This window comes from Oncorhynchus masou, chromosome 8 (assembly GCF_036934945.1).
Source record: "Oncorhynchus masou masou isolate Uvic2021 chromosome 8, UVic_Omas_1.1, whole genome shotgun sequence".
Classification (NCBI taxonomy): Eukaryota; Metazoa; Chordata; class Actinopteri; order Salmoniformes; family Salmonidae; genus Oncorhynchus; species Oncorhynchus masou.
In genome coordinates this window covers 11,799,909-11,818,055 of record NC_088219.1, presented here as the reverse complement: position 1 = coordinate 11,818,055, position 18,147 = coordinate 11,799,909, and the positions used below count along the sequence as shown (strand labels likewise).

Below are 18,147 nucleotides of genomic sequence, written 5' to 3'. Positions count from 1 at the left end.
CTCTCTCTCTGTGCTGTAGATGAAGTGGTGAACCACAGTGCTACAGCTTCCCAGTCGTCCTCTACGAGTGACTTCTCCTCAATGTCCACTGAGCAGACCTTGGCCTCTGACACCGACAGCAGCTGTGTTGACACCCTCACGGGGGCGCTAGAGGAGTGACAGTGAGCCTCTTTCCACCCCGGCATCTCTGTTTTTTTTTTTTCAATCATCACTAACTATCCATCTTCTTAGGTAGCACTTTTCACATTACTTTATACTGTCTATTTTCACTTTGGGTCCCGCTGGATGGTAAATCATTCAACCGCTTTTCTTTTTTAAACTGAAAATGATTCCGTTTTAAATTGAACTCTCTCTGTCACTCTTTCCCTATCTCTGTTGTAAATAGTCCATTCATACTGTACTATGGTTCAAATAAGTCATGCACCTCTAGACTTGTTGTCCAAGCCAAGAGCACACACTGTTCAATGTGTAGTTTGACCACCTACAGTTTCAGTATAAAGTACTGTATATGCATTAAACTAGGGCTAGGCTATAATGTCTTATGACTGTTTTGTCATCGGAAATATCTACTAATGAACAAAAGACATTGCTGCATGTTACTACAAATGAATACTTGACTACACATAGAAACAGCTGTGATACAAGATCTTCATGTATTTCCATCCAGAGGACATTAGCCTCCTCTGTGTGAAGAAACGGTACTTGGCTCTGGTCTGGGTCTTTCCTAATGAGGGTAAAGAGTGCTACATTTTATGCATGTTATGTGTGTTTATGTACATAAGTATCTATCTATACTGTATACTGTGTGTTTAAATGTATTGATTGTTGTGATGCTGAGACTGGGTTTTACAGCTGATCCAAATATGCTGAGGCATACAAACTGTACAAAATACATCCATTTATTTTGGAACAAACTATTGTTAAAATGCAATGGGAAACATGTCAGAAATTTGTTGATGTTGGAAAGATGTATTATAATGATACTGAAGGGGGAAAAAGGTGAACGGTGGATACATTGCACTTTCTAGACAATTTCAGCTTAAAGTCATTCCAAGAAAAATATTGATTAAAAGAGGGATACAATCATGCATTCAGTTCTTGTTCAGATTTCTTTCTAAAAATTGTATAACTATCCAAACTCCCTTTAAACACAAGCGACACGCAAGTGTGTCATCTTCCCATCAGTCTTGAGTCTGCATTTTCTTTCCTTTTCTGTGCAATCTCTTTCCTCCAGATACCCTCTCATTCTCAATCCTTCAATGGGCAATGTTGAATCTAGCCTCTAATGCTTTACTGTGTGTTGATTGACTTCATGGTGATACGTCTGTTTGTGGAACCTCTAGAACCTCATTGTGGTGACAGGAGAAATGTTCCAGGCTTAATCAAAGACAGGTGTCATCACTGATAGGTAGCTTTCTTTCATTGTGTTATTTTCCACCCCATTACTGGTGTCCAGAGCAGTCTCAATGCTGGACCATTAACTGACAGGTTGTTTGATACGGTGCGTCATGTAAGTTTGAGAGTACAGTGGACAATCTCCTTGGGACATGAAAATCAACACTGGCGAGACCCACATTGACTTAGGAATCGTGATAATTCTGGACCTTGATGTCCTGAGAAAGAGCCTTGTGATACCTGACCGACAGATCCATGCTAATGTCTTTGCCTCAGTCCTGCTGGGGACAAACTGGACTGGAGCTGTGTTCATGGTGGCAGTCTGCTGGGAACAAACTGGACTGGAGCTGTGTTCATGGTGGCAGTCTGCCGGGGACAGACTGGACTGGCGCTGTGTTCATGGTGGCAGTCTGCTGGGGACAAACTGGACTGGAGCTGTGTTCATCGTGGCAGTCTGCCAGGGACAGACTGGACTGGAGCTGTGTTCATCGTGGCAGTCTGCTGGGGACAGACTGGACTGGAGCTGTGTTCATGGTGGCAGTCTGCCAGGGACAGACTGGACTGGAGCTGTGTTCATGGTGGCAGTCTGCCGGGGACAGACTGGACTGGAGCTGTGTTCATGGTGGCAGTCTGCCGGGGACAGACTGGACTGGAGCTGTGTTCATGGTGGCAGTCTGCCGGGGACAGACTGGACTGGAGCTGTGTTCATGGTGGCAGTCTGCCGGGGACAGACTGGACTGGAGCTGTGTTCATGGTGGCAGTCTGCCGGGGACAGACTGGACTGGAGCTGTGTTCATGGTGGCAGTCTGCCGGGGACAGACTGGACTGGAGCTGTGTTCATGGGGGCAGTCTGCCGGGGACAGACTGGACTGGAGCTGTGTTCATGGTGGCAGTCTGCCGGGGACAGACTGGACTGGAGCTGTGTTCATGGTGGCAGTCTGCTGGGAACAAACTGGACTGGCGCTGTGTTCATGGGGGCAGTCTGCCGGGGACAGACTGGACTGGAGCTGTGTTCATGGTGGCAGTCTGCCGGGGACAGACTGGACTGGAGCTGTGTTCATGGTGGCAGTCTGCCGGGGACAGACTGGACTGGAGCTGTGTTCATGGTGGCAGTCTGCCGGGGACAGACTGGACTGGAGCTGTGTTCATGGTGGCAGTCTGCCGGGGACAGACTGGACTGGAGCTGTGTTCATGGTGGCAGTCTGCCGGGGACAGACTGGACTGGAGCTGTGTTCATGGTGGCAGTCTGCCGGGGACAGACTGGACTGGAGCTGTGTTCATGGTGGCAGTCTGCCGGGGACAGACTGGACTGGAGCTGTGTTCATGGTGGCCCTGAGAAAGATAAAGTGCATTCAGAAAGTATTCAGATCCCTTCACTTTTTCCACATTTTGTTATGTTACAGCCTCTAAAATGAGATGAAATTGTTAGTCTTATTCTAAAATGGATTAAATACATTTTTTCTCATCAATCTACACACAATATCCCATAATGACAAAGCGAAAACAGTTTATTTTTTCAATGAAATAAATAAATATATCTGAGAAAGATATCTAGATCAACTCCATGGAGAACACAACACCGCCCCACAACCTCCCAAAGGCTTTTTTCTCTGGGTTATTGTTTTTCACTGAGTGAATCTAATGTGTGAGGGACATTGAGTGGGGTTGTGTGTCTCTGGTTTGTGCAGTTTAGTAATATACAAGGCTGAAAATCTGAATATGGGTCTGACAATCTTGCTCCTGTAAGCTATAACTAAGATATGGGGTAGGTTGACTCTTAAATCATCATTGTAAGGTCCCAATCAGTGGTGTAGTGGTAAGAGAAAGATGTGGGTAAACTTTGATCGCCGGACCGCCGAGAAAAAAGTCACGCTCTCATTCAATACATTTTTTTTCCGCAAAAGGTGTCGAGCAAAATAAAAGGTGGGCAAACTGTGTTTACTTGTGTTTACAGTCCACTGGTCCCAATCATACTGACCAAACCCTGTGTTTACAGTTCACTGGTCCCAATCATACTGACCAAACCCTGTGTTTACAGTCCACTGGTCCCAATCGTACTAACCAAACCCTGTGTTTACAGTCCACTGGTCCCAATCATACTGACCAAACCCTGTGTTTACAGTCCACTGGTCCCACTCCAAACCCTGTGTTTACAGTTCACTGGTCCCAATCGTACTAACCAAACCCTGTGTTTACAGTCCACTGGTCCCACTCCAAACCCTGTGTTTACAGTCCACTGGTCCCAATCGTACTAACCAAACCCTGTGTTTACAGTCCACTGGTCCCAATCATACTGACCAAACCCTGTGTTTACAGTCCACTGGTCCCAATCCAAACCCTGTGTTTACAGTCCACTGGTCCCAATCCAAACCCTGTGTTTACAGTCCACTGGTCCCAATCCAAACCCTGTGTTTACAGTCCACTGGTCCCAATCCAAACCCTGTGTTTACAGTCCACTGGTCCCAATCTAAACCATATGTTTACAGGCCACTGGTCCCAATCATACTGACCAAACCCTGTGTTTACAGTCCACTGGTCCCAATCTAAACCATATGTTTACAGGCCACTGGTCCCAATCATACTGACCAAACCCTGTGTTTACAGTCCACTGGTCCCAATCATACTGACCAAACCCTGTGTTTACAGTCAACTGGTCCCAATCACACTGACCAAACCCTGTGTTTACAGTCCACTTGTCCCAATCATACTGACCAAACCATTGTGTTTACAGTCCACTGGTCCCAATCCAAACCCTGTGTTTACAGTCCACTGGTCTCAATCCAAACCCTGTGTTCACAGTCCACTGGTCCCAATCACACTGACCAAACCCTGTGTTTACAGTCCACTGGTCCCAATCATACTGACCAAACCCTGTGTTTACAGTCCACTGGTCCCAATCATACTGACCAAACCCTGTGTTTACAGTCCACTGGTCCCAATCATACTGACCAAACCCTGTGTTTACAGTCCACTGGTCCCAATCATACTGACCAAACCCTGTGTTTACAGTCCACTTGTCCCAATCCAAACCCTGTGTTTACAGGCCACTGGTCCCAATCATACTGACCAAACCCTGTGTTTACAGTCCACTGGTCCCAATCCAAACCATATGTTTACAGGCCACTGGTCCCAATCATACTGACCAAACCCTGTGTTTACAGTCCACTGGTCCCAATCGTACTAACCAAACCCTGTGTTTACAGTCCACTGGTCCCAATCCAAACCCTGTGTTTACAGTCCACTGGTCCCAATCATACTGACCAAACCCTGTGTTTACAGTCCACTGGTCCCAATCATACTGACCAAACCCTGTGTTTACAGCCCACTGGTCCCAATCATACTGACCAAACCCTGTGTTTACAGTCCACTGGTCCCAATCATACTGACCAAACCCTGTGTTTACAGTCCACTGGTCCCAATCATACTGACCAAACCCTGTGTTTACAGTCCACTTGTCCCAATCATACTGACCTAACCCTGTGTTTACAGTCCGCTTGTCCCAATCATACTGACCAAACCCTGTGTTTAAAGTCCACTGGTCCCAATCATACTGACCAAACCCTGTGTTTACAGTCCACTTGTCCCAATCATACTGACCAAACCATTGTGTTTACAGGCCACTGGTCCCAATCATACTGACCAAACCCTGTGTTTACAGTCCACTGGTCCCAATCCAAACCATATGTTTACAGGCCACTGGTCCCAATCATACTGACCAAACCCTGTGTTTACAGTCCACTGGTACCAATCATACTGACCAAACCCTGTGTTTACAGTCCACTGGTCCCAATCCAAACCCTGTGTTTACAGTCCACTGGTCCCAATCCAAACCATATGTTCACAGGCCACTGGTCCCAATCATACTGACCAAACCCTGTGTTTACAGTCCACTGGTCCCAATCATACTGACCAAACCCTGTGTTTACAGGCCACTGGTCCCAATCATACTGACCTAACCCTGTGTTTACAGTCCACTTGTCCCAATCATACTGACCAAACCCTGTGTTTACAGTCCACTGGTCCCAATCCAAACCATATGTTTACAGGCCACTGGTCCCAATCATACTGACCAAACCCTGTGTTTACAGTCCACTGGTCCCAATCGTACTAACCAAACCCTGTGTTTACAGTCCACTGGTCCCAATCCAAACCCTGTGTTTACAGTCCACTGGTCCCAATCATACTGACCAAACCCTGTGTTTACAGTCCACTGGTCCCAATCATACTGACCAAACCCTGTGTTTACAGCCCACTGGTCCCAATCATACTGACCAAACCCTGTGTTTACAGTCCACTGGTCCCAATCATACTGACCAAACCCTGTGTTTACAGTCCACTGGTCCCAATCATACTGACCAAACCCTGTGTTTACAGTCCACTTGTCCCAATCATACTGACCTAACCCTGTGTTTACAGTCCGCTTGTCCCAATCATACTGACCAAACCCTGTGTTTAAAGTCCACTGGTCCCAATCATACTGACCAAACCCTGTGTTTACAGTCCACTTGTCCCAATCATACTGACCAAACCATTGTGTTTACAGGCCACTGGTCCCAATCATACTGACCAAACCCTGTGTTTACAGTCCACTGGTCCCAATCCAAACCATATGTTTACAGGCCACTGGTCCCAATCATACTGACCAAACCCTGTGTTTACAGTCCACTGGTACCAATCATACTGACCAAACCCTGTGTTTACAGTCCACTGGTCCCAATCCAAACCCTGTGTTTACAGTCCACTGGTCCCAATCCAAACCATATGTTCACAGGCCACTGGTCCCAATCATACTGACCAAACCCTGTGTTTACAGTCCACTGGTCCCAATCATACTGACCAAACCCTGTGTTTACAGGCCACTGGTCCCAATCATACTGACCTAACCCTGTGTTTACAGTCCACTTGTCCCAATCATACTGACCAAACCATGTGTTTACAGTCCACTGGTCCCAATCATACTGACCAAACCCTGTGTTTACAGTCCACTGGTCCCAATCATACTGACCAAACCCTGTGTTTACAGTCCACTGGTCCCAATCATACTGACCAAACCCTGTGTTTACAGTCCACTGGTCCCAATCATACTGACCAAACCCTGTGTTTACAGCCCACTGGTCCCAATCATACTGACCAAACCCTGTGTTTACAGTCCACTGGTCCCAATCATACTGACCAAACCCTGTGTTTACAGCCCACTGGTCCCAATCATACTGACCAAACCCTGTGTTTACAGCCCACTGGTCCCAATCATACTGACCAAACCCTACTGGTCTATGTTACCTTATGTCTTTATCTCTATCACTCATGTTGTTATCAAACAATCAATACAGACACTTTGTCTGGTTTGCTGTTTAATGCAATCAAACTTGTTGAATACACATTTCTTCAAGACACAGATACATTGTCAAGTCTATAAACTGGAGGTAGAATCTGTTAGATTGGCTTTTCCCTGCTGCTTGTGTGTTCTCTGCACTTGCAATGCCATGTATGGGCGCCCACTGGTGGTCTTATTCAGAGATGCATCACTGATGACTCCTTAAAAGTGCTACACATAAGATTTTTTCCTCAAATTTTTGCATCTTCATTTAAAAAAATGTCCATGATAGTGTGTCGCAATATTACTGACCCGCCAGTCATTGGCTGGTTTATTCGCCTATTGATTCCTTTTCCGCCACAGCAGCATCTGTGGTCAAACTAGGAAAGCTGTTCTGACTTTGTGGCTGGGATATCTAGTGGAAATCACTAATTTCTTGGTTTAGAAAATTCTACACAGTTCGCTCAATTTCAGTTTATGTGAAAAAAACAATCACTGAATAGTGACCAAAACCGCTGTTTGATGGTGGTGGACCAAAACCAAAAGTAGCTTTTGATTTGGTCCACCAGTTTCAAACAGCTGTAAAAAATTACATTGTTTGTTATTGAAAAGATATTTCACAGCAATTTAGATGGTACATTGATTCCCTACACTATGCAGTGCTTGTTTTCTCACATAAACTGAAATTGAGCAAACAGTGTAGAATTTTAGCAACCAGAAAATGATAGAGCAATTTCCACTTGATAACATAGCTACAAAGTCAGAATAGCTTTCCCAGTTTGAAAACAGATGCTGCACCGGCAGGAGAAATCAATAGGTGAATATCACAGCCAATCACAACACTGGCAGGTCATTGATACGGTGAAACACCATAATTCCACTATTCGTACCGGATATATTATGGAATTTTTTTCTGAAATTACAATGCAAAAATAAATTCTGTGTTGTGTAAAAATTCGTCCTGTCTGAAAAATATGCAAAAACTCAAGAGATGATTATCATTTGACATCAAAGGAGAACAAAATTAATTCTGCTAAATAAAATGCTATTGCTATAGACAGGATCTATTGCTTAATTAAGTCTTTGGTTATTTTATGTCATACAAGTGTGTGTGTGTTTGCGTGCTTGCATGCGTGTATCAGTGTGTGTGTGCGCGCACGTTCCTCTGCAAAATGATTTAGTAAATGTATGTTTTATTATTCAGGACGTTAATATTGCACTATACATATTGGTTTCGTGGAAAAGCTACAGAGTATTTTCAGGTGGTGTACTGTTAAAAGCTGTGACTCACCCTGCCCTGTCACCACAAAGTGAAATAGTTTTCAGATGGGTCCCGAATTATAATCCTTCATATTTATAGCAGTGTGAAATACCTGCATCAGTAATATGAGTCTGTTCTTAGACACCCTCATAGACAAACTCAGAACATGACCTCAATACTTGGAAGCACTAAATCAAATCCTATTTAACACGATGTCTAAATGGCTGTGGGATCTTGTCAGAGACTGGGAATAGTACATATTCTCTGCGTTTCAACACCTTGTTTGGGCCTCACATTCAAATCTGGACCTTGAAGCCAGTTACAATGAAGCCAGACAAATCCAATATGGATTAATCCTGGCAACAGACAGTTCTCTCTATATTCTATTCATATGGATGGTGTTTTCTCCTGATACTGCTCTTGTAGTGCTCTGATAATGGCATCGTTCTCTAAGCTGACTGGCCATCAGAAGCTCTGTAAGATATGCTTGCTCTTCCTGGCCTCAGCGCTCAGCTCTCCAGGGCTGCTAACCCTAACCTTCGCTCTTCCTGGCCTCAGCGCTCAGCTCTCCAGGGCTGCTAACCCTAACCTTCGCTCTTCCGGGCCTCAGCGTTCAGCTCTCCAGGGCTGCTAACCCTAACCTTCGCTCTTCCGGGCCTCAGCGCTCAGCTCTCCAGGGCTGCTAACCCTAACCTTCGCTCTTCCGGGCCTCAGCGCTCAGCTCTCCAGGGCTGCTAACCCTAACCTTCGCTCTTCCGGGCCTCAGCGCTCAGCTCTCCAGGGCTGCTAACCCTAACCTTCGCTCTTCCTGGCCTCAGCGCTCAGCTCTCCAGGGCTGCTAACCATAACCTTCGCTCTTCCGGGCCTCAGCGTTCAGCTCTCCAGGGCTGCTAACCCTAACCTTCGCTCTTCCGGGCCTCAGCGCTCAGCTCTCCAGGGGTGCTAACCCTAACCTTCGCTCTTCCGGGCCTCAGCGCTCAGCTCTCCAGGGGTGCTAACCCTAACCTTCGCTCTTCCTGGCCTCAGCGCTCAGCTCTCCAGGGCTGCTAACCCTAACCTTCGCTCTTCCGGGCCTCAGCGCTCAGCTCTCCAGGGGTGCTAACCCTAACCTTCGCTCTTCCGGGCCTCAGCGCTCAGCTCTCCAGGGGTGCTAACCCTAACCTTCGCTCTTCCGGGCCTCAGCGCTCAGCTCTCCAGGGGTGCTAACCCTAACCTTCGCTCTTCCGGGCCTCAGTGTTCAGCTCTCCGAAGGTATCAAAGAACTGCTCCATCTCCCTCTGCAGAGTGGTGTTGCGGCGGTCGGCATCGGCCCTGGCACGCTCCACGTTGCGGATCTTGATCTCGGCCACACTGTGCCAGCAGCGTTGCTGCTCCAGGCTGGTCCGCAGTCCCACCAGCTCCCCCTGGAGGGCCTCGTTACGCATCTCCAACCTGGGAGAGACAGGACAGAGAAGGACAAGGAGTCACACACAGAGGTTTCACTCTGCTGCTACTACAGGACTGTGGTGTAACATGTAACATGTAGGACTAATATGTTATTGTAACCTGGCACCTGTTGAAGATTCTTTATAGACTGTACACTGAGTGTACTAAACATTAGGATCACCTTCCTATTCTTGAGTAGAATTCATCAGAGCATGGACTCTATAAGGTGTCAAAAGCTTTTCACAGGGATGCTGGCCCATGGTGTCTCCAATGCTTCCCACAGTTGTGTCAAGTTGGCTGGATGTCCTTTGGATGGTGATGGACTATTCTTGATAAACACAGGAAACTGTTGCTTGAAAACCCAGCAGCGTTGCCGTTCTTGACACACACAAACCCGGGGCACATACTACCATACCCTGTTCAAAGGCATCTTAATATTTTAGCTTGCCCATTCACCCTCTGAATTGCACACATACACAATCCAGGTCTTTATTGTCTTGAGGCTTAGAGATCCTTCTTTAACCTGTCTCCTCCCCTTCATCTACACTGATTTGAAGTGGATTTAACAAGTGTCATCAATAAGGGATCATAGCTTTCACCTGGTCAGTCTATGTCATGGAAAGAGCAGGTGCCCATAATGTTTTGTACACTCTGTGTAGCATGTATATAGACCATTGACAAGGACTGCTGTTGCATTGACATGGTTTATTCACAGTTCTATTACCTCTGGATCTTGGCCTCGAACTCAGCCCTCTGCCTGGCCATCTGTTGTTTGAGGCCAGTCAAGAGCCAGTGCATGGCCTGGGAGGCCGGGGGGACGCGGAGGTCCGGAGGAGCAGAGGGCAGGAAGACCTCCGAGCTGCCCGTGCTCAGGGGGGCATCAGTGAGGGCAGAGGAGGAGGCTGGGGAGTTAGGAGGGAGGTCCTCGTCTCCTGGGTCAGTCCTGAAGGAGGGGAACCTAGTGGACCCCCGTCCTGGGCTGGTTCTGACCCCACCACACCCATTGTCTTCCAGGGACAGAATCTCACAGGAAGACCAGGAGCTTCTGGTGTCTACCATGCTGGCCGTGCCCATCTCCACCTCCACTGGGCCAGCAGGGCTGCCCCCACCACCATCCGCAGCCACCTCCTCCATGCGTTGTAGTGTGTCCAGGTTGTCATAGACAGACAGAGTACTGTCCTGAGCCTCACTGCTACCACTGGTGCCAGTAGTCCCCTGTTCTGCAGCCCAGCTGGGATCCTCTGGGCCCCTCCAGCCAATGGGCAGCATGCTGCTGGGTTCTGGGGCTGCCTGTAGCGTCACTGTGGATGCAGATTCTGTGAGTTGGGAGGCAGGGTGGGGGCTGTCTGCGGTCTCAGTGGGCTGGGACTCTGACTGGGACAGAGTGTGTCTGTGGTACAGAGGCCCAGAAGCAAGACTCACTGGAGAGAACACCTCAGCTGGCTGCTGCTGGTGGTCTGTGATGGACTGCCGTGTGGCTAAACTGGTTTCACCTGGGTTTTGGGCCGACCCCCTCCTCTTAGGGATCAGAGGCAGAGAGAGCTGGCGGGAGCAAGGGGAAGGATGGTGTGCTGGCTGTTGTTTGGGGAGGTGCTCGGCTGTTATGCCCAGACTGTAATCATGCGACTGGGTCTGGGCAGTTGGCTGGATGTGCGCCCCCTCGAATGGGTCTCCTTTCCATCTCTGACATGGGTAAGAGTCAGGGCGTGAAGAGCCAGGGGCCTCTATGTCTCCCCCCTCCCTGGAGAAGAGGCACAGGTGCTCCCTGATCAGCTCGGACATAAGCTGCTGCACCACGGCTGCCCCTGGGGGGACAGACAGACAGACACACACACACACACACACGCACACACACACACTGAGTAACAGCTGGACACATACAGTACAAACGGCATCACATGGCACATAGTATGTTACACAACACTGTGTTGATATAAACACTGTCTCAAGGACACATGGGCAGACAGACAGACAGACAGACAGACAGACAGACAGACAGACAGACAGACAGACAGACAGACACTATCTTTATCTGCCTATATCTGTTTCAGTCTGTCTTCACTGGCTCTGTATCTGTTGGCTAGTTCTGTCTAGCTCTGATCCATGTCTCTTTCTCTGAATAACACTCTCACCAGTGGAGGCTGGTGTGAGGAGCTACAGGAGGACGGGCTCATTGTACTGGCTGGAATGGAATAAATGTAATGCTATCAAAAATATGGAAATCACGTTTGACTCCATTCCTTAATTTCAATTCCAGCCATTACAATGAGCCCATCCTCCTATAGCTCCCCCCACCAGCCTCCACTGACTCTCACACACCTCCAATGATAGTCTCTGGATCTTCAGCTTTGGGTCGTAGGATGTTTGGGCCAAAAACAGTAGCCAGGTTCTGGGTGCTCATCTTGTTGCTGCTAGAATAGGACTGGACTTCATTCAAAAACCTGTATTGGCAGTGATTTATCTGTATGAGACTTGGGCAGAGTCGATTTTGTCACATCTGCTACATAACATACAGAAATGTGTCATGGTTGAACAGATGAGGCTGTATGGCGTATGTTGTGACTGGGCCACAGGCCAATTCTATTGGGTCGTTCCACCTCAAAAAGTCCAAGAAAGAGGATTTTGACATCCACTATCTCAAATTGTTCTGAAATCGTTTCTGTTGTTAGAAAAATATATGATTAGCATTTTTGCACCATTATTTTTTGGGGATACAAATCGTTTGATCTCTGAGAAATTAAGCTAATTGATTTCACCCAAATTTGTCATTTTAATTTATAGGATTCATATAATATTCAAAAAATATAGTAACTGACATCTGATTGAGATCAAACTTTTTTTTAAACAATGAGTTAGACATGAGGATGGTCAAAAGCCATGCTTCATGTGCAAATCATCCTGAAATAGCTAAACATTGATTGTGTAACTCAATGTTACTTGGATATGAAACGTGAAAATGCTAGTACAGGTACCAATGACTTGCATTGAATTTATTCCACAAATTTTAAAAAGTTAGCATTTGAAACAGGTAAATAAAACCAAAGCATTGATTGCGGTCGTACCTGGTCCATAAACTGCTGACAGGGTAAGGAAACCATTTGGCAATATGGGTGAACTATTTATCCCTTTAACATTGAGGGGGGGGATTCTTTAAAAAAAATATATATAATAATAATAGCAGGAACAGCACCATCTAGTGGACATAACCTGGTAATATTGGGGTGTAGGATGGGACATAAACCTAACCTAACCTAACTTCAATAACTCTGAACAGGGGGGGGGGGAAACATCACTAAAATTCACTGAGAATTTCTTACATAAGGATGAAGAAACTCCAAGCCGCAGCTCCATACTACTAGTCAGACATAGAGAACTGATACCGTATACATTATGTACGGATAGGATTCTGGGAGGATAGGATTCTGGGAGGATAGGATTCTGGGTGGATAGGATTCTGGGTGGATAGGATTCTGGGTGGCTAGGATTCTGGGTGGATAGGATTCTGGGTGGATAGGATTCTGGGTGGATAGGATTCTGGGTGGATAGGATTCTGGGTGGCTAGGATTCTGGGTGGCTAGGATTCTGGGTGGATAGGATTCTGGGTGGATAGGATTCTGGGTGGATAGGATTCTGGGTGGCTAGGAGTCTGGGTGGATAGGATTCTGGGTGGATAGGATTCTGGGTGGATAGGAGTCTGGGTGGATAGGATTCTGGGTGGATAGGAGTCTGGGTGGATAGGATTCTGGGTGGATAGGATTCTGGGTGGATAGGATTCTGGGTGGATAGGATTCTGGGCTTTTGACAATCTATTTGGATTCCACGTCTTACTCGTTGTTAGAAAAAAAGTTAGGTCCCAATCGGATGTTGGGTACTATATTTATTGAATATTATATGACTTCTATAACTTAAAATGCAATCAATTAGCTTAATTTCTCAGATAATTATATTTCATCAAAATTATGTTGCAGGAATTCTAATCTTATCTGTTTCTAACTACAGAAATGATTTCAGAACCATCTGAGATGGTGGGTGTCATGACTTGTTGAAATGACATAAAACAAACCTATAATGCAGGAATCATCAACTAGATTCAACTGCAGGCCGATTCTTTTTGAGCTAGACGGCCAGGGGGACAGAACATAATTACAAATAATTTGTAGACTACAAATTGACCGCGAAAAACAAAAAGAGATATAATATTTGACTCAAATAGAATCATTTCAAACCTTGCTTACGTTTGTATACGATCACATACAGTGCCTTCGGAAAGTATTCAGACTCCTTGACCTTTTCCACATTTTTTTGCATTACAGTCTTATTTTCTAATTGATTAAATTGTGTTTGTTTCTCAACAATCTACACACAAGACCCCATAATGATAAAGCAAAAACTGTTGTTGTTTTTAAAAATGATTTCTATTTTATTAAAAAAAAAAAAATAATATTACATTTACATAAGTATTCAGACCCTTTACTCAGTACTTGTTGAAGCACTTTAGGCAGAAATTACAGCCTCCAGTCTTCTAGGATAAAATGCTACAAGCTTGGCACACCTGTATTTGGGGATTTTCTCCCATTCTTCTCTGCAGATCCTCTCCAGCTCTGTCAGGTTGTATGGGGAGTGTTGCTGCACAGCTATTTTCAGGTCTCTCCAAAGATATTCAATCGGATTCAAGTCCGTGCTCTGGCTGGGCCTCTCAAGGACATTCAGAGACTTGTCCCGAAGCCACTCCTGCATTGTCTTGGCTTTGTGCTTAGGGTCGTTGTCTTGTTGAAAGGTGAACCTTCGCCCCAGTTTGAGGTCCTGAGATCTCTGGAGCAGGTTTTCATCAAGGATCTCTCTGTACTTGGCTCCGTTCATCTTTGCCTCAATCCTGACTAGTCTCCCAGTCCCTGCCGCTGAAAACCCACAGCATGCTTCACCGTAGGTATGGTGCTAGGTTTTCTCCAGATGTGTCACTTGGTATTCAGGCCAAAGAGTTGAATCTTGGTTTCATCAGACCAGAGAATCTTGTTTCTCACGGTCTGAGAGTCCTTGAAGGTGCCTTTTGGCAAGCTCCAAGCAGGCTATCATGTGCCTTTTACTGAGGAGTGGCTTCTGTCTGGCCACTCTATCATAAAGGCCTAATTGGTAGAGTGCTGCAGAGATGGTTGTCCTTCTGGAAGTTTCTCCCATCTCCACGGAGGAACTCTGGAGCTCTGTCAGAGTGACCATTGGGTTCTTGGTCAACTCCCTGACCAAGACCCTTCTCCCCGATTGCTCACTTTGGCCAGGCAGCCAGCTCTAGGAAGAGTCTTGGTGATTCCAAACTTCATCCATTTAAGAATGATGGAGGCCACTGTGTTCTTGGGACCTTCAATGCTGCGGAAATATATTGGTACCCTTCCCCAGATCTGTGCCTCGACACAATCCTGTCTCGGAGCTCTACGGATAATTCCTTCAACCTCATGGCTTGGTTTTTGCAATGACATCCAATCTCAACTGTGGGACCTTATATAGACAGGACTTTTCAAATCATGTCCAATCAATTGAATTTTCTACAGGTGGACTCCAATCAAGTTGTAGAAACATCTCAAGGGTGATCAATGGAAATAGGATGCACCTGATCTCAATTTCAAGTGTCATAGCAAAGGGTCTGAATACTTATATAGATAAGGTATGTGTTTTTATTTTTCATAAATTTGCACAAAAAAATACTGTTTTCTCTTTGTCATTGTGGGATATTGTGTGCATTTATTTAATACATTTTACAATAAGGCTGTAATGTAATAAAATGTGGGAAAAATCAAAGAGGTCTGAATACTTTGTGAAGGCTCTGTATATCTCTATTATACTTTGTGAAGGCTCTGTATATCTCTATTATACTTTGTGAAGGCTCTGTATATCTCTATTATACTTTGTGAAGGCTCTGTATATCTCTATTATACTTTGTGAAGGCTCTGTATATCTCTATTATACTTTGTGAAGGCTCTGTATATCTCTATTATACTTTGTGAAGGCTCTGTATATCTCTATTATACTTTGTGAAGGCTCTGTATATCTTTATTATACTTTGTGAAGGCTCTGTATATCTCTATTATACTTTGTGAAGGCTCTGTATATCTCTATTATACTTTGTGAGGGCTCTGTATATCTCTATTATACTTTGTGAAGGCTCTGTATATCTCTATTATACTTTGTGAAGGCTCTGTATATCTCTATTATACTTTGTGAAGGCTCTGTATATCTCTATTATACTTTGTGAAGGCTCTGTATATCTCTATTATACTTTGTGAAGGCTCTGTATATCTCTATTATACTTTGTGAAGGCTCTGTATATCTCTATTATACTTTGTGAAGGGTCTGTATATCCCTATTATACTTTGTGAGGGCTCTGTATATCTCTATTATACTTTGAAGGCTTTGTATATCTCTATTATACTTTGTGAAGGCTCTGTATATCTCTATTATACTTTGTGAAGGCTCTGTATATCTCTATTATACTTTGAAGGCTTTGTATATCTCTATTATACTTTGAAGGCTTTGTATATCTCTATTATACTTTGTGAAGGCTCTGTATATCTCTATTATACTTTGAAGGCTTTGTATATCTCTACTATACTTTGTGAAGGCTTTGTATATCTCTATTATACTTTGAAGGCTTTGTATATCTCTATTATACTTTGGGAAGGCTCTGTATATCTCTATTATACTTTGTGAAGGCTCTGTATATCTCTATTATACTTTGTGAAGGCTCTGTATATCTCTATTATACTTTGTGAAGGCTCTGTATATCTCTATTATACTTTGTGAAGGCTCTGTATATCTCTATTATACTTTGTGAAGGCTCTGTATATCTCTATTATACTTTGTGAAGGCTCTGTATATCTCTATTATACTTTGTGAAGGCTCTGTATATCTCTATTATACTTTGTGAAGGCTCTGTATATCTCTATTATACTTTGTGAAGGCTCTGTATATCTCTATTATACTTTGGAAATGGGAATCCTTTGGAACAGATTCCCAAAATTAAAACCACTTGGATGTCCAACAATAAACAAACAAATAAAAATAAATAAAGTACAATATTTTTTAATATTGCTCAGAAAAGTTGAGGTGCCAAATAAAATCCCCCGCGGCCCGCCAGTTGGGGAACCCTGCTGTAGTGATTCAATCCATTTCCATTCATTGCTTTGGAAATGCGTTAATCGTGAGGTATGTTGTATGCAGATTTGACGTTATCTTGATTTGTGATAATTGTTGTAAATTACAGGTAAACGGTAGACTTACTGGCAGATGTAGTTGAGCAGGTTGAAGTTAGCCACTGGAAGTTGATGAAGAAGATGCCGTAGTTCTGTCAAACTCTTGGAGACACAGGCAAAGATATTGTTGTAGGTAGTTCGCTACGCTGCTCCTATCACAATATTAACCATTGGTGGAGTTTATCAATTAGATTTCTCCCTTGGACTTTTAGATCAGCGGTTGTGTTCTGTCTTCATCTGTTTATCCGATGCATCTCAGCATGGCCTGCATGATGCGACTGGATGGACACTTACCTGCTTCCTCTCAGAGGAGATGTTCTTGCCACACACCAGGAAGTCCTGGTATCTGGAGAAGGGCACCAGTGGCTCTGGCAGCTCCCGCAGATACAGCTTCAGGAGCGACGCCACAGTGTGCACGTCTGTACTGCTAGGATGACAAACACACACACACACACTTAAAATACAGCACTACCAGTGTATGTGGGTGAGCAACTACATATAGTGAGACATCCAGACATACCTGGTGCATAGGTATAACTTCATGAACTTGATCTGTTTGCTTGAGAACTGCAGTGTTTGCAATCAAGCAGAACCTGTTTGTGTTGACTGGAGAGCTCTTACCTGTCAAAGGAGGGCTTCTCCCCAGCGTCGAAGGCATCCTGCAACTCTTTAACCAGCGTGGCCTGGCCTGGCTGGCGGAACAACCCCACCTCCAGAAGACCTCGCTCCCGGATGAAGTCCACACACTGCTCCACCACCAGAGGTGCCATGTGGACCCCGTAACGCCGCTCATACAGAACCGTCTCCTCCAGCCGCTGGCCAAACACGCCTGAGAGAGACAGATAGGAGAGAGAGACAGACACAGAGGAGAGAGAGAGAGACAGAGAGGAGAGAGAGAGAGACAGAGAGGAGAGAGAGAGAGACAGAGAGGAGAGAGAGACAGACAGAGAGGAGAGAGAGACAGACAGAGAGGAGAGAGAGAGACAGAGAGGAGAGAGAGAGAGAGAGAGAGAGAGAGAGAGAGACAGAGAGGAGAGAGAGAGAGACAGAGGAGAGAGACAAAGAGGAGAGAGAGACAGACAGAGAGTAGAGAGAGAGAGAGAGGGGATTTAAGATCACCCAGGCTAATTTAATAAACAGATGATTATAGAGTACGAATTAGATGGTTCAGGGATTTTCTTTCCTTTCCTCAGACAGAGAACTCAAACCCTCGATACCCCCAAACCACCTATCTACACAGCCTGCCTCACACTGCAGCTCTGTGTGGGTCTCTGTGTGGGTCTATGTGTTGGTGCCTGTGTGTGGGTCTCTGTGTGGGTCTATGTGTTGGTGCCTGTGTGTGGGTCTCTGTGTGGTCTGAAAAACTCACGCCTCCTGAAGCTCAGAACCCGCTTGATCTTCCTGTAGGCAGAGTGGGACAGGTAGCTGCTGGTCCTGTACACTGTCGCCTTGTTCTCCGGCATCTTCGCTTTTCTCTTCACATTTGTTCTTTCTCCGTCCAGATCTTTCTC

The 18,147-nt window shown here is 45.4% G+C and overlaps 2 protein-coding genes across 3 annotated transcripts in view; one reads left to right on the top strand and one right to left on the bottom strand.

Moving 5' to 3' along the window:
* LOC135544088 (mitogen-activated protein kinase 9-like) overlaps positions 1 to 3,332 on the top strand; it is a 26,631-nt gene extending 23,299 nt beyond the window's left edge. The window contains exon 12 of the mRNA XM_064971467.1: positions 20 to 3,332. Coding sequence (XP_064827539.1) covers positions 20 to 159 — 140 coding nt within the window. The 3' untranslated portion in view covers positions 160 to 3,332. The remainder of the gene's footprint in view (positions 1 to 19) is intronic.
* LOC135544087 (rho GTPase-activating protein 24-like) lies at positions 2,649 to 18,147 on the bottom strand. 2 transcript variants are annotated; one of them, XM_064971464.1, is made up of 8 exons: positions 18,006 to 18,147; positions 17,258 to 17,465; positions 16,931 to 17,063; positions 16,665 to 16,738; positions 11,715 to 11,836; positions 10,120 to 11,200; positions 9,184 to 9,401; positions 2,649 to 2,727 (listed from the first exon to the last, which is right to left on the bottom strand). In XM_064971464.1, the coding sequence occupies exons 1-8, from the start codon at positions 18,097 to 18,099 to the stop codon at positions 2,717 to 2,719; spliced, it is 1,941 nt and encodes a 646-aa protein (XP_064827536.1). In that variant the 5' UTR covers positions 18,100 to 18,147; the 3' UTR covers positions 2,649 to 2,716. The 2 variants fall into 2 exon arrangements, with proteins under 2 accessions (XP_064827536.1, XP_064827538.1); XM_064971466.1 differs by having other exon boundaries at positions 16,931 to 17,060.